The sequence below is a fragment of the Mustela lutreola genome, chromosome 16 (genome assembly GCF_030435805.1).
Source record: "Mustela lutreola isolate mMusLut2 chromosome 16, mMusLut2.pri, whole genome shotgun sequence".
Classification (NCBI taxonomy): Eukaryota; Metazoa; Chordata; class Mammalia; order Carnivora; family Mustelidae; genus Mustela; species Mustela lutreola.
Genome location: NC_081305.1, coordinates 7,183,007 through 7,200,308, shown reverse-complemented (window position 1 = coordinate 7,200,308; position 17,302 = coordinate 7,183,007). Strand labels below are relative to the sequence as shown.

At 45.4% G+C, this 17,302-nt stretch overlaps 1 protein-coding gene across 1 annotated transcript in view; it reads right to left on the bottom strand.

Moving 5' to 3' along the window:
* CDYL2 (chromodomain Y like 2) overlaps nt 1-17,302 on the bottom strand; it is a 171,423-nt gene that overhangs the window by 57,902 nt on the left and 96,219 nt on the right. The window contains exon 2 of the mRNA XM_059151598.1: nt 4,689-5,277. Coding sequence (XP_059007581.1) covers nt 4,689-5,277 — 589 coding nt within the window. The remainder of the gene's footprint in view (nt 1-4,688; nt 5,278-17,302) is intronic.

Here is a 17,302-nt window from a genome sequence, read left to right as displayed (position 1 = left end):
TTCCAATCTGGGCACACGTACCCTCGGTCTCCTCCTCTGTAAAATGGGTAGAAACAGCCACAGCTAGCTCTCAGGACCGTATGAGAATCAAAAAAAGTGCTCTGTAAACCCCAAGGCCTCATCAAAGAGGAGTTCTTATCCTATAGAACTTTGAACTTAACTCATTTCACAAACTTTCCCCATTAGGATGCTCGTGGATGACAACTCAGGGTCCAGAGCAGAAGGGCTTCCACTCAGTCAAGGACCAACAACTGCCATTTTCATCTCAACCCTCTTGGTGCTCATTAGCCTAGAGCAGTGGATCTGCAAGTGGGGTCCCCAGACTAGCGGCAGCATCTGGGAAACTTCTAGAAAGGCAGACTTCCGGGCTCTACTCCACCTCCACTGAATCAGACCCCTGGAGGGTTGGCATAACAGCCTTGTGTTTTGACACACCCTTCGGGAACTCTGTTGCCGGCTCCATGTGTAGAGCCCTAAGTTCTTAGAAGCCACAGGGCCCTACCACGCTCCTGCTGAGTCCTGAGTTGCTCTTAAAACATGCTTACTCCCCGATGATCAATGAAGGGCAAAACAATAAATCGTGCAGGAAGAGGCATGGGAAGAGATAAACAAACATCATAGAAGTGAAAGCTGAGATCATTTTAAAAGATCAATAGAGAGAAATGGCAAATGCTGCCTGTTTGTGTGGGGTGACTCATTCAATGATAGGAACCATTCTGAAAACACTGAACCAAGCAGCATCTGAGCTGCAGGGCCCGCACGACAGGCAACAGTCATCGGGACACAAGGGAACAGCTTCTCAGAATTCCAAGATACGCGCACGCGAGGCCACGGGCTCAGCCTCAGCGCTCGAAGCTCACCAGCTTCAGGGACATTCAGAGAACAGAGAACGCTGTGCGCCCGCGGGCAGTGCTCGTGCTAAGGGCAGAATGCTGGCTTGAAGTGAGGGATGCTTTGACAGGTTAGGGGCTCACTGAATCTGGAAAGTACTGGTGCTTCGGCGCGCTCAGACAAGAGCATGCCAACCGGTTCTCCTGGACCAGGCCATGAGAGAAGGCAGCTAACTCAACAGCTTTTCCATACAGATGAAACTGGTCTATTTTAGAGAAATAGAAAGAGGGAGAGAGAAAGAGAGAGAGAGAGAGATGCCTGGTTGAAAAGTGCGTCAGCAAGGAGAAGTGATGGGGTTATAAACCTTTGGGGGACCAAATCCCATTCACACTTACACAGTTTAACATCTAACGTGTGACCGGCTCTACCAGCAAACGGATCCTTGAACCACTGCGGAGAAACCAAATACTTCCTCTGCGATGACCGTATAGTTAAAATTCCGCATTGGAAATGCATAACCCACACCCTGCCCCTGAGATCTGGATTCATTCGACTGGGGTGGAGCCCATTTCTAATAAGCTCCCCAAGGGATACTGAGGCAGATGGTTCCGGACCACAGAGTCATTTGTCATTACCAGAGGAGTCCGAATCAAGAGCGGTACACAGTCATTGCGCACATTTCACAAACATTGCTGGGGAAAATGCAGGCTGAAACCAAAACACCACCCGCCAGAGCCCCGATTTAGCATTTGTTCCCACAGCACAGATCAGGGAAGTCAGCAGTAAATGAGTAACGTGTTACATAAGTTGCTTTTCTGTATGCAGAACCTTAATTCACCAACGAGAAGTTAAAATCATATAAAAAGCAACGGCCCACCCCCAAAACAAATGCTGGGAAAGTGAAGCCAGGATCTCCCCAGCCCCTTCTGGCAGCCGAAGATAATTCCGCCTCTGTGCTACCTACAGACCCCACGGGCTCACCTCGAGCCACAAGGAACTGGATCCTCAGAGGAGGTGGGGAAAGGTGGGGAGGAAGACAACATTCAGATCTCTGCATGGGTACAGATATCGGCTTCAACGAGGCTTTTCTCTGGTTGAAATCATAAGCAGAGCCAGGTTTTACTTGACTACACCTCCGACCCCCTGCTGACAAGTTCTGGAACCACAGAACCCCTCTGTCTTGAGTCTGATCTAAAAACCCCAAACCACTTTCTGTCTTCGGTACGGATTCCCAATCTTTTCCTCGTTATTCTAAGACCTACGATAGTAAGCTAGTTCTAACTAGAGTGTTAAAGGCTGACAGTGCCTGGAGAATTTATCAGCCCAGTGATCACAGAGGATGTGAATGTGGCCTGGCAAAGCTGTGTAATGCGTGTAATGTACATGTTATTTGCATGTTGCATGTTACATGCGTGTAATATACATGTTACTTTCTCCACTGAGCTGGCCTCAGGAACCTCTCAACGCTGACCTGGAGCCAGCCACTCTCATCATACTGGGAGAAGTCCCTACCTATCTTTTTATTGCTCCAAGCACCTAGTGTGGTGACTAGCCCTTAGGAAGTGCTAAAGATAAAAAAAAATTTTTTTTTTTAATTTTAAAAAGCAATGAACTGACTTAAACTGACATCTGATGTGAGCCTTAACGCCGCCCCCATTTTGCCACAGAGCACATTTCAAATGCATTAGAGTCACCTGGGGTGCTTATTAAAAACCCACCTTCTGGGCTCTGCCCCAGACTTTGTAAGTCAGATTCTATGGAACCGTCATTGTTAACAAGGCGCCAAATAATCGTACACACATAAAATCTGAGAACCTCAGCCTTAACGTTACAGGGGAATGTCAAGGACACCAATACTACGCACTGTGATTAACCAAAGAGCCCTCTGAGAACACCCAGAACAGAACAAAACAGAGGTAGGTAGCTTGCTGCTCGCTATCCGGGTACACGCCCTAGTAGAGAACATTCAACGTCGGGGGGGGGGGGGGGGGATAAGGCCAATAAGAGACCAGAGATGAGAAAAGTTTAGAGAAGCATTCCGGAGTGAAGACTGGGATTTAACAAGGCCAGCAGGCTCATCCTCACCTTCCCCCGCTTGGCTGTGGGGCACCGTGTCCCAGTGGCAGATCATGAACCAGGGAGCATCCACGAGGCCCAAAGATGGAGAGCGCATGGCTAGGAGCTTGCCCCACTTTGGAAAGTCACATAGAATGAGACACGCACCTACACTTCTCTACCGGTGTGCTTCTCTGTTGCGCCCCCAGGCCGGTGGCTACAGTCAGCAAACCGTCCCTCCTCGTGCTTCTCCTGCCACTCTCCGGGCAGCCACGCTCTGAGCAGGGCAGAGGACGGCCACCAGCCGGGGTGCGGGGCATCAGAGCCACACTCCTTGCGTCCACACCCAAGGAGCCTCAGAATCTCCCCCCCAGCAGCCGTCCTCCCCAAGACAGGGAATTCCTCCGCCCCGGGCAGCTGTCAGGGGAGCGTCAAACACGGATGTTTATGCCAGGCTTCATTTACACAAGCCCACTCCTCCCGGAGAGATGAATTTTTAAAACAAACAGCTTTTACATATGTTAGCAGGCGGAGTCATGTGAGCATCAGGGATCCCCAGACGGGAACGTGAGTCAATCTGGGGCAGACACTGCTAAATAAATCCTGTTTGGGTGAAATTCCTCTCTCTGGAGAAAGAGGAACCTCAAAGCAGATCGCTCAAATTCCCCAGCAAGACTCCCTGAAGACACCCCCGCTCGCCGCGGCGGGGGCAGGCCCTGAGCACCGCGCACTCCGCCATCGCCACCGTGTTCCTGTGCATTTGCCTCCATCACGCCCCCTCCTGGGAGCTCTGCCAGCCTGTCCCACCTGCGCCCCACACCCCCACGCCCACACACACTCCGGTTCGACCAGGGTGTCAGATGTCCCTTCTCTGTTGGGCACGGGTCGTCCACGCTCATCCCGAGGCTTGGGGTTCTGGCAGCAAAAGAGAAAAACGCCACCAGCCAGACCACGGGGTATCTGAGAAATGGGGGTGCGCCTGCAACCCCTACAGTCGGCTGACCCGGAAGATCTGGGCTGCTAAGGCCCCGGCAAGGAGTAATTTCACTACTAAGGAAATGTCAGGTTTGGGAGCTTTAGTTACCTGGGTCATTGCCTCCCCTTTCCTTAACCTTACCTGTGGGCACTTGGTAAAAGGGAGGAATTCTGTAACCTTTGCTGGATTGCTTCATGGTGGAAGAAGAAGGTGCAAACCCAAAGAACAGGCAGAGGGTGGGGTCAGGGCACCATCCAGGACCTCTGCAGACAAGGGGCCAGATCCCCCCAGGCCAGCAACAGAGGAGGCTCAAGAGGCTCCAGCTTAAGAACGGGTTTGGAGAATTTCAAGTCCAGACTGGGTCTGAGGAGAGGGCAGACCCCGCCTTTCTGGGCCATACTGCGAGGACTCAATGAGAAAGCACGCTCTGCCCAGGGCAGAAAGCATGTCTTCTGGGGACAGGAGTCTCGGGTCCCCGGAGGGTGACCTGAGACTTAGAGCTGCCCTCACAACAGGGGCTCGGGAGGGGTTCCCATGGCCCTGGTGTGTTCCAGCAGTCAGGAATTTTCAGCCCATTACAGGCCTTGGCTGGAGCCTCAGTGGCTTGGCCTCCCCGCCCCCGCCCTGGGCACAGGTGTCTGTAACCAGAGTGGGCCCATGGCCAAGGCCACCTGGCCCTCGGTGAGAGAGATGGAAGGGGAATCACTACCCAGCTAAGGGTCCGGGGTGTTGGGGTGGAGGTAGATGGTGGAGGAGCGTGGTCTTACATAGCTCCCTGGGCTGCGTGAAAAGCCTCAAACAGAGGAAGGAAAGGCAAGCCACGTACCGAGGCCGTTCTCTGCCAATGCCGCGTGGTTGACGCCGCATTCCGCCAGCTCCTGCTCTCCCACGTCATTCAAATCCAAGCCAGGCTGGTGGGACCCATTTCCAAAGTGCCTCTCGTCCTTCTCAGAGCCGGCATCCCCATTCTCCATGCCATTCTGAGCCTTTTTCAGCGGCATTATCTGCAAACCGCTGGGGGTAGTCCTGTAAGACACTGTCTTGGTGGCCCTGTCGCCTCCCGCGGGGGGCTTGGCTGAATAGCCTTTTTTTGGCTTGGACAGGGAAGGGTTGATGCGCTTCCGTTTATGGGAAGTCCCTTTGCTCTTCCCAGATTCTGAAGGTCTGTGGGAGAGTTTCTCCACCGACGGGCCCCGGCCGTCACGCAGGAGCTTGGAGGCGCTGGCCTGCTTCCCTGACTTGATCCGTTTGTCCTTGGAAACGTGCAGCCCGTTGAATTCGTCGATGAACTCCTCACAGTGCAACAGGTGGTGTTCTGGCTCCCACGTGTCTTCCGTGCTTCCGTAGCCTTTCCATCGGATCAGATACTCCCATTTCCCCTTCTTGTTCTTCCTCTTGTCTACAATCCTTTCGACCTGGGACACAAGATACGAAAGTGAGCAAGGAGAGGAAAGAAAGCAGAGAGGAGAGAAATTAGTCCCAGGGAACAAGAGGACAAAGCCCACACTCACGACAGAAGCACCTGCCCAACCCCGGGGGCGAGCTGCGCAACACTGGAAGCTGACACTTCCCAGGGGTGCTCAGGAAGGCTGGCTTATTTTAGGACACCACTGAGTGGAACCAGAGGCACTCGGCGATTTCCCATGACAACTGTGTGATGCCATGCCCGCTGGTGGCATCTGTCTGTCCGTCCGAGGTTGACTCTTGCTTGAAATCACATGGCGAGCTTTCACTAAAGTTCTTTATTCAGTTCATTGCACCAAAGTAAAATCAGACATTTAAAGACCAATTTGGTGTGACTTTTTCACCCTTACTTACAGTAAGTAACATTTATGGAGCACTTACATGGTAAGCACTGTGCTAAATGTACCCTTATTTGTAATAATATGAACGCTTAGTCACACTCATGGGCCAGGTACTAAACGCCGGGCACGGGTGGTCCCGTTTCATTTTCCCCTGACGACAATCCAGGGCAACAGGTGTTCCTTCTATCCCCAGTGTACACGGAGGAAATGAAGCTTCGGGGACATTAGGTCACCCAACCAACTTCCAAGCTGATAAGGGCAGAGCTGGGATCTGAAACACTCTTACCCCCAACTTATTTTCTTAATCACAAGGCCACAACAACTTTCTCAACCACAAAAATCTTCCTTACCGCCCAAAACTGATTTGAATCGACAAAGCCCATTATCCCTCCCTGCTCCCACCCACAGTAAGCTCCCTCAGCCTCCAATGTGGGGCTAAGAGTTGAGACCTAAATCTCTATTTGTTGGGGTCTAAAGCCATGTGCCACTGTCTACATATCTTCAAAGGTACAAAAATCTGCCCAGTTTCCAAGGATTCTCATGGGAGAGCACACATAGAAAAATGCCAGTCCTAATGCTACTAACTGGTCAGTAAAAGGGAAGATTTCAACTTTGCACTAGATTTGAAATTCTTTAAATTAAAAAAAAAAGACAGAAAATTCCCAATGCTCTACCCCCCAAAAAGCTAAATTTCGATGAAAAAGTAAAACATCTACATTCAAAAGTTCATTACATTTCTATATCAACACAATGGAATTCTGACCCAAAGAAATGAATGAATGAGGAATATGCCCTTGAAACTCGTGAGTAGGAAAACAAGGTGAGAAAGAAGAAATGAATACAGGTTTAACAGATCATTTTTCAAAACGAGTACCAAGTGCACGGGGGTTCATTACAGGACTGTTATATGTACATGTCTGAATTTTTATGATTAAAATTTTCCACAATAAAAAGTAAAAAAAAAAAAAAGTTGAAAAGTGAGATTGTTTCCCAATGGTTGATGTACAACAGAGGCTATGGAAAATAATTAAATGATTTTCACTGCTTTGCACTTAAATAAATATGCAAATGGCTAGGCCATACTGCCTCTTCATAACACGGCTTCTTCAGAGACGATTTAAATGGTTTCCTTAATTGATTTATCTACAATCAAATTGGCCTATTTCTATTAAAATTCCTTTCCTTACAAAATGCTCTGTGAACATCTGTTTTAGATTTATTACATAATTTTTAGATGTATCACACAAACTGTATAACAGTTTAAAAAAGTAAAACCATGCCAAACTAATGCAGTTTCCCAATCTCTGGATTAAGGAACGGGGCTAGCTGAGTTGTCACTTGTAATGAGGTTTCAGAAAGTCCAGAGTCTCCTCTTTCTGGAAGAGCCTGCAGCCTTGCACATTTGGAGGTCTTTGAAGGGAAAAACACTCTGCAGGTTTATAGAGTGAGGAAGGTGAACAGTACCCTGGCCCTGCCCGAAATAGCAGCATTCTCAAGAACACGAACCTAGGAGTAGCAGAAGGAAGCCCAGATATTTCTAAGGAGCTAAGGGATTTGTGTTGGCATGGAGGTCTCCAGCTTCAGAAAGCATATAGAGAAAGTTCTTCCCCAGGATGAAGCAGAAAACCATGTTGGACACACAGTCGACACAATGGGTAGGTGGGCAGGTGGATGGATGGATGGATGGATGGATGGATGGATGGATGGAAAAATGCACAGCTGCAGGACGGATGGACACAGGGGTGGAGAGTGGGATTGTGGGGGGAATGCAAGGATGGATAAATGGACAGATGACTGGATTCATGGGTGCAAGGGAGCGTAAAGACGTGAGTTCAGAAATGGACGCATGGGCGGATGGATAGCACTCCCTTATCAAAACAGACCTAGTATAAGGCTATGGAACAAGCCTATCTGGTTTAAATCTCCTGGTAAGCCTTTTATTATGTGTTCTTAAGCAAGTTAAACCTCTTTAGGCCTCATATGATTCATCAAGCAAGGAGGAGATGACAGCACCTACTTCACAGGGTGGTTGTGGAGAATATACAAATAAGTAGTTTTTCATTCCATAATAAAGGTCACTTAATCCTGCCTATCCTCCTGTGAATACAAACTTCAGTGGTATCCAGAGATAGAATGTTTCTCCACCCTGCAGAATATGACCCCCTAAGGATAATCAACTTCTCCCTGGGAAGGAGAGTCAACCTACTTATGTAAGTCCTTCTAATTATGGGAGATCGCTATGCTGAGCAGCCTTACTCAAGAAGCCTGGGGAGTCAGCAAGGGCACAGTGTCCACACAGCTACTGAGGGCCACACTGTGGGTGGGGGGGCTTGGTTTCTTCCCTCCTAGTTACAGGAGGAATGAGTCACAAATGGGAAACAGAAGGGCCACTGCCACCACTTCTGGTCCCATGCATAAAGCCACTGGGTAGTCTGACAGCCATTTCTACTTAAATTAACCCAATACCAACAACAAATAGTATTTTAAAAAAATATTTTCTTTATTTATCTAGAGAGAGTGTGTGTGTGCACATGAGCAGGGGGAAAGGCAGAGGGAGAAGGAGAGAATCTCAAGCAGACTCCATATTGGGCATGGAGCCCAGTGCAGGGCTCAATCTTACCACCCTGGGATCGTGACTTGAGCTGAAACCAAGAGTTGGGTGCCTAACCTACTGAGCCACCCAGGTGCCCCCCACAACAAATAATATCAACAGGACCATCCCTAATAGCCTGATGTGTAGGGGGAAACTATTGGCTCTGCCACTTTCTATCCACACGACCCTGGGCAAGTTGCCCCATTTCTCTGGGCCTCAGTCTCCCCATCTGTAAAATAGGTTCACAAAGACTATTTCTTTCAGGTTCACAAAATGAACTGCTTTTATTGAAAGACCAAAATGCTCACAAGGAGCTCAGAAGAAAGTTGGCTCTGAATTTCCCATCATACTTGGAACCTGCAATCTCCTGGGACCTAATTTCCTTCTTTACATCCCTATATAGATTTTCTGACCCTCTTTTCCTCTTTTTCTCAGGAGACTCTCAAACAGAACCAGAATTCTAATTTGTACTGGTGATAACAAAAGCCCACGTTATTTAGGACGTGGTCTTGCTAAGGCTCCCCAGCCTCCCTAGCTGTCCCCTAACACCTCACACCTCCTGAAAACACAGACCTGGGCCTCCAGCTCCTGGTGGCCCCATCCTGTGCCCTCTCCCACCTCACCGGCACAAGGCCTCCTGCACCACCTGAAACCCAGTCCCTCCCAATGGAGACCATCATCAATCCTCTCCCCCTGCAATTACTGACAAACACATGAATGATATTAAAAACTCATGGGCTCACACACACCCAACCAGGTCCTTTCTTTCAAAGATAAGCAGTCTGAGACCTTGAACTGTTTGTCAGAGTTCAGCCAAATCATTAATTAACATTTACTCCCTGTGATCCCAGCCAGCATGAGACACTCTCCTATGGCAGGCAGGGACAGGGAGCTTCCAATGCAATTATTACCAGCACCGCCATGACGAGCGGATGGCTGTCTCATTAGGAACAGTAATGATGATAATCACCTTTACTGGTACATGCTGTCCCAGGAACTGTGCTGAGCACTCGTGAGTTTTGAGGCTTCACCTTCATACCCAGGCTGGCAGCTGGACATGTCCCCCACCCTTGGACATGGGAGAAAGCTGAGGCTCAGAGAAGGTAGATGACTTTCTCTGGATCACAGAGTCAGTAGGTGGTGAGTCAAGATGGGACCCCTCACTCGTGAGAGTCCCCAGCCTGAGTCCTCAGCCCCTGGGCCACACCTCACCAGGGGAAGCCATCGGGCTGGGGTGGGGTGTGGGGGGGGCACAATCCTTAAATGAGCCAGCAGGAGGTAATGTGTGGAAACAAATGACAGTGAGAAGAATGTAAGACAGGAAACAGTGACGGAGGGAACAGGGCTACTCCAGGTCAGACGGGCAGGAAAGACTCCTGTGAGAAAGAACAAGTTAAGCTAACACCAAATAGGGCCTTCAGAGGTGGAAAAAATTTGAACCCGGGACAGGCCTTTCCAAGTAGAGAGAGCTCACTCGCCACCTTCCTCTTCAGCCTTCCACTAGCAGGCGGGTCAAATGTATGTGATACCTACAGACTGACTATATATTATGTACACAGACTCATTCAATCTTCAAAATAACCCAATGAGGCAGGTCATTTTATTCTCTCCCTTTTTTAACAGAGGATAAAACTGAGGCACCCAGAGGTTAAGGCCCTTGGCTAAGACCCTACCTCCGACAATCAGTGGAGAGCGAAGACTTGGCCCAAAGCATCTTGGCTTCAAACCCCATGCTTTCAGTGAGTGCATTACACCCACTATCCACTCGTGCCCAGTAGGCCCAACCTGGCTGAGGACTCACCCTGACAGCGTTTCTACAGTTTCAGACACTTGCCCTCAGCGCTGCCAAGGTCACAGAAGACCTAAAGCAGCGATACATGGCTTAGTGTAGCTTCTTAGGCCTGACTCTCCTAGCTTGCCATGGGGGCCTCCCTCCCCTTCTGCTCCAATTCTCTGTTGGTTCAAATGGAAAGAGATTAACCATCAATAATGTTCCTACTCCAGCTTCCCACCAAACAAGAACAGTATATGAAATTACAGTAGCTCAGAAACCCAGGGTTACCAAAGGTTTTCCAGACTCTTGAAGGAATGCCTCCCACGCCATATGGGACTAGAATGATAAACTTAGTGTTACTAAGACATGACTTTCCTCTGGATGCCAAGAGCAAGAGAGAATAAAGAAAAAGGCCCAGGCCTGCTGTGTGCCCACATATACGTCAGAGCAGCCATCCACAGACATCCCCAGATTCTGGACCTCAAGCCCCACACCTGCAAGGACCTCTCTTTCTGCATCCTTCCAACATCCTGGGACAACTTCCGTGGGCATAGAAAGGCAAAGGAACCCCATTATTACAACTCAGGGTATGAGGTCCCTGGCAAGGATAAAGATAGGACAAGACCGGGAAGCAATTAGGTATGGGCTGTTTTAGATCAGGAAGACTGATTGTTTCAGATTATCTCATCCGAGAAGGCAGTATAAACAGGCAGCATTTCTCACTCAGTCCAGCAAAACTACACTAGAGAAATAGCTGCTGGACCAAGAAATTCGGCTCAGAGTCATGTAATTTAACTAGCCTCCAGGTGAGTCTAGGGGGGACTCAGTAACATCCAAGTGATGAGGGACCAAGAGAAATTCCCACACCCCTCAACTGGAAAACACTGAACCAGACAGACCTCTCTTTGATCAAGAACATGCAGGCAAAACCTGGCAACAACAACATTAGTCACAGACACATTCATGAGAATTTCTAAATTGTATCAGAACTTGATCATCACTAAAGGTTCTTGGTAAAATCATTTTAATGAGGAAAAGCACTACTGCATTTTTACAAAGGGTTTGTGTCGTGTTTTCAAAGGTGGCAGAAAATATGAGCTCTGTTTTTAGAAGAGAGAGAAGGAAAGGTAAATGATGAAATGAAACCAATAGGCTGAGTCGGACATGGAAATGAAAGGCTCATTTACATAAGAAAGGATGTAAGGAAACGAAAAGAAAAACACAAGCAAAGAAATAAAATTCCCATCGGAACCAGGAAAGGACAGAATCAACACCAACATGCAGAAAATCAAATCCCTGAGGGAGACAAGGCACTTGAAAAGCTTTCCAAAGATACAGTGGTTCTTAAAGAAAACCTTATGGAACATGAGAAACAGACATCCAGGAGGGTCATCAGAGATCTAACCAAGGTAAGTCTGGTGGGGGGAAAAAACCAAAATGGGGCAAAAACATAAATAAGGCCTATCAGGAGAAATCTCTGTATCTTAAGTCTGTATGTCAAGGAAAGAGCTCAATGATGGGGGAGGCAGAGGTTGAGAATAAACTGACTTAATTCCTTTATTCCTATTCTTTTTTTTTTAAAGATTTTATTTATTTATTTGACAGAGAGAAATCACAAGTATACGGAGAGGCAGGCAGAGAGAGAGGAGGAAGCAGGCTCCCTGCTGAGCAGAGAGCCTGATGCGGGACTCGATCCCAGGACCCTGAGATCATAACCTGAGCCGAAGGCAGCGGCTCAACCCACTGAGCCACCCAGGTGCCCCCTTTATTCCTATTCTTTAAAAACTTTTTTAAAAAGATTTTATTTGTTTGTTTGTTTGTTTGAGAGAGATCATGAGTTGAGGGGAAGGGCAGAGGGAGAAACAGACCCCTCATTGAGCTAGAGCCCAATGCGGGGCTCAATCCCAGGACCCTGAGATCGTGAACTGAGCTGAAGGCAGACACTTAACCAAGTGAACCACCCAGGTACCCTACAAAACTTCTTAATTTCAAAAAGTTGAACTCCCCACTCTCATACCCCAACTCTCCCCTAACCAATATGGTTGGAGGAAAAAAAAAATCAGGTTTACTTCATAGAACATTAAAATACCAGAATAAAAATCAAAAAATAAATAAATATTATAAATTTAGGAATTCTAAAACCAGTGAAGTGGACCTTCACATGAAAAGGAAGGGGGAAAATATCTCATGTGCTAAGGAACAAAATACATATAACCGCCCATTTAAAAAATGACCTCAAGGATCCTGCAGTGCCAGAAAATAAGAAAGTATTTAAAAATTAAATAAATAAGCTTCGAATGATGGGAAAATGCCAAAAGGAACCAACCGAAAGAGCTCCTGATGGCCAAAGCTAGAACAATTTGAATAAGAAAATAAATAGTTATAGTACTACATTTATAACCCAAAGAGTAAAATAAATATCCATGAGCTCATCTGTTATAAATAAATGAATTACTTATTAGAAGTTGCCTGCAGGCCAAATCCGGCCCAAGGCCTGTTTTTAAAGATTTTATTTATTTATTTGACAGAGAGAAATCACAAGTAGATGGAGAGGCAGGCAGAGAGAGAGAGAGGGAAGCAGGCTCCCTGCTGAGCAGAGAGCCCGATGCGGGACCCGATCCCGATCTCAGGACCCTGAGATCATGACCTGAGCCGAAGGCAGCGGCTTAAACCACTGAGCCACCCAGGCGCCCCCTGTTTTTAAAAATAAAGATATCTCGGAACATACCCATGCCCATTCGTTTATGTATTATCTATGGGTGTTCCAAACCACTAAAGTGTAACAGAGACTGCAAGACCTGTAAGGTCTAAAATGTTACAGACCCATCAGGTCTAAAAAGCTATCTGGCTTATTAGAGAAAAAGTCTGCTGACTCTGGAATAAATAAACAAATGGGGTAGAAAAGACCAATATTTCTTGCAGAAGAATTCCAAATAATCAATGTATAAAGAATAAGGCAAACAGGAAAATCCCTACTGGAATACCACAGAAAAAACTGCTACAGTCAAGATCCACAGATCCAAGATCTAAAATTAGTGGATAAAACTTTAAAGAGAAATGGATACTTGTATACCATCAAAGTATCCCCCTAATATACTTATTAACTACGATGGTAGTTTTAACAGATTCCCATGAATTGATACCCCTCCTTTAGGGGATGGAGCTTAATTCCTCTCCCCTTGAGTGACAGGACTCAAGAACGTCTTTCTAATGAGTAGAGTATATGAAGGGGGACAGTAGCTGTACAGTGGAGAGACCTGGCAAACCAGTGCTCAAGGTTATCTCACCCATGATAAAACATGTCAGTGCCATGCATACTCCAACACACTTCACTTAGAAGGGCACTTTCCTCTGTGGTATGTCTCAAACCCATTACCTCTTGAGGAAACATCAGACAAACTCAGACTGAGAAACAATCTACACAGCAAAAACACCTGATCAGTCATTTAGAAGTGTCGAGGTCATGTAATGAAAGCAAAGATGGGGATACTGTCTGGGATTAGAGGGGTGCTGAGAAGGTCATGACCAGATTCTAAACCAGATCCTGCAAAGGACATTCACAAAATACTGGTGAAATCCTGGTGAAGTCTACAGTTTAGTTCATAATGCAGCATCAATGTTAATTTCTTAGTTTTGATAGATGTATATGATGTAAAATGTACATTAACGGTGAAAACTGGTTAAGGGGGTATATGGGAACTCTGTGTACTATCTCCATAATTCTAAAAATCTAATACTATTCCAAATGGCTGTTTTTAGATTTTATTTATTTGACAGAGAGAGAGAGAGAGAGCACACAACCCGGGAGGAGAGGGCATGGGACAGGGAGAAGCAGACTCCCTGTTGAGCAGGGAGCCCACCTCGGGGCTCGATCCCCAGGACTCTGAGATCACAACCTAAGCAGACACTCAACTGACTGAGTCACCCAGGTACCCCTCCAAATGTTTTTTTTTTTAGTTTTTAAAGTACAAGTGTAGTATCTAGTATACACAATTGTACTAAATCTAAAAAAAAACTTCTGAATATTAACAACAATCATAAAACCTAATAATTTTAAGCACTCATCATTTATTTGTTTAGTGATAGAACTTAAAATAATAGGGGCACCTGGGTGGCTTGGTTGGTTAAGCCTCTGCCTTCGGCTCAAGTCATGGTCTCAGGGTCCTGGGATCTAGTCCCGCATCAGGTTCTCTGCTCAGCGGGGAGCCTGATTTCCTCTCTCTCTCTGCCTGCCTCTCTGCCTACTTGTGATCCTTATCTGTCAAACAAATAAAATCTTAACAAAAAAAAAAAGAAAGAAATTAAAATAATAAGCAAAGATAAGGGCACGTGGATGGATGGCTCAGTTGGTTGGGCAACCAACTCTTGATTTCAGCTCAGGTCACAATCTTGAGGCCATGCGATAGAGAACTGCAACAGAGTCCACATGGCTGGGGATCTGCTTGGGCTTCTCTCTCTCCCTGCCCCACTGCCCCTCCCCGACTCATGCACATGCACGCTCTCTCACTTCTAAAATGAATGGATGAATCTTTAAAAAAAATGTAAGCAAAGATCCATCAGGCAGTACCAAATTTTGTACAGAGTATCAATGTAAAATTAAGGAGCAAAATGCATTAAATAGAAGAAGAAGATTTTCTCCATTAAAAATACTCGCTAAATAGATAATAGGCATGAACTTTTCTGCAGCAAATAACAGATCAAAAAATTATTTAAAAATTCAACAGAAATTGATAGAAACTATTTGAACTGAAGACTTAAACTCAATATTTCAGACATGAGAGATAAAGCAAATGGAAAACAGGGATATAAGAAATACAAATAATATAAATATGATGGTCACTCTAGTAAATATTGCAGGTATTTGTATAAAATGAAACCTTTAATTTCATAATTTGTAAATAAAATAAAATCTACAAAATTTATAGAAAACCACTTTCAGAACACTTATAAAAATTGATTATGTACTAAAATATCAGAGAAAACTAATAAATTCTAAAAAGAAAATGCTATATATACACTACATTCTCCAAAGACAATGCTATAATACTAGATGAAAGCACAATTTAAAAATAAATCCCAACTAATATTATAAATGAAAAAACCCTCAGGACCATCAGATAAAGACCTAAGAAAATTTATAATAATGATTTTTTTTAAGTAAAAACTAAGTACAAACATATTATCAAAGTACTAGGATGAAGGGAGGGAGGGAGGGAAGTTAGAAGGAAGGAAGGAAAGAGTTCAGTATTAACTCTGACTAATCAGTAAAAGAAAAAATCACTCTTGGGAAGTAAGAGGAAAGAATAAATACCAAAGTAGAAATTAACAAACTAGAAAACATACAAAATCTGAAACTACTAACATTCAAAAAATTAAAATAAAGGGCAAAATGGCAGAGTAGGCAGCTCCAAAAACCTGTGTCTCCAAAGAAACACTGAAAAACTGATTCAAAAAAGTCAGAATCAACCCTTTAAGAATTCTGGAAAACAAAGTTTATAGCAACCACACAAACACTGAATCAAGAAAAACACAACTTAAAAATAGTAGGAAAGCAGGGGGCGCCTGGGTGGCTCAGTGGGTTGAGCTTCTGCCTTCAGCTCAGGTCATGATCTTCGGGTCCTAGGATCAAGTCCCACATCAGGATCTCTGCTCAGCAGGGAGCCTGCTTCCCTGCTCTCTCTCTCTCTCTCTCTCTCTCTCTCTGCCTGCCTGCCTCTCTGCCTACTTCCGATCTCTCTCTGTCAAATAAATTAAAAAAAAAAATAGTAGGAAAGCTTTGCAACACTTTTGCTTGCCCTTGACCATCCCATTCCCCAGCTCATCAGCAGTCTTGAATATGGTAATATGGCAGCCCATATTCCCAGTGTAGAAACATGGTCCTTGGTTCTTGAGAGAGTAGAACGGACCTTATCCTCAAAGAACTGTGTTTGTTCTAACTGGTCTATGGATTACCTGAAAGATGGACACAAGCAGTTACTTTTGTTTTGTTATTCCTGAAACTTGGGATGGAAAAATGGCTATGGAGAGTCATTCTTTCAAAACAATGTAAGGCAAATGAACAATCTGCTGCCAACTGGGGCAAAAGGGTGTCACTGAGAAAAAAAATAGATGCACAGAAAGCCTGGGAGGAAAGGTGAGAAAGCTTCTTCAGAAAATTAAAGAATTCAAAAATGCCCGTGTATACTGGAAATTTAAAATCTAAGCACGTGCCCAGGGCAGACTGCATTCTGGGGAAAGACTTGCGACAGCCCTACACTTTTCACTTCTGGCTGATCTCTAGGCTTAGTGCAAGGACAAGTGAATGACCTGGCTGAGCAGTGAAGGAATGTCCCAACAGAGTCAGTCTAGGAGAATCAGTCTTTCTGTCCTTCATTCTTTCTCTTTCTCTCTTTCTTCTTTCTTTCATCCTTTCTCTCTTTCTTCTTTCTTTCATCCTTTCTCTCTTTCTCTTTATTTCTATTTTTATTTCTCCTGGAATACAAGGAAATCTGTCACAACTAGCTTAATATAATCTAAAGGAACAGAAACTTCATAAACCACACATGACTATGAATACAGACTTTACAAAAAGAGCTTAGAGAGGTCTCTAAACAAACAGTAACAAATCACAAGAAGAAACAAAAAGAAACTCTGAGAACAGGGAGGAATCTGATTTCCAGAGTTACCCACATTCTAATTGCCCAATTTCCAACAAAAATCTATATGAAACATTAAAATAAACAGGAAAGGGGCACCTGGGTGGCTCAGTCAGCTAACTGTCTGCCTTTGGCTCATGTCATGATCCCAGGGTCTTGGAATCAAGCCACACATTATGCTCCCTTATCAGCAGGTAATTTGCTTCTCCCTCTCCCTCTGCCCCTTCCCCACTGTGTGGTCTCTCTCTCTCTCTTTCTTTCTTGCTTTGCTCTTTCAAACAAATAAAATCTTTTAAAAAAATAAAAACAAAAATAGAGCAGGGAATGTGACCAATTAACAGAAGAAATTAACAGACTATCACTGAGGAAGGACAGACATGGGACTTGGTAGACAAAGGCTTCAAATCAACTTCCTTAAATACGCTCAAGGAAGTAGAGGAAAACAAGGACAAAGAGGTGAAGCCAGGGTAACAATGTCTCAACAAATAGAAAACATCAACAGAGATTTTAAGAATCATAAAAAGGAACCAAACAGAAATTTGAGATCTGAAAAGTATAATAACTTAAATGAAAATGGCACCAGAGAGTTTTAGTAGAAGATTTAAGCAGGCAGAAGGAAGAATCAGTCAACTT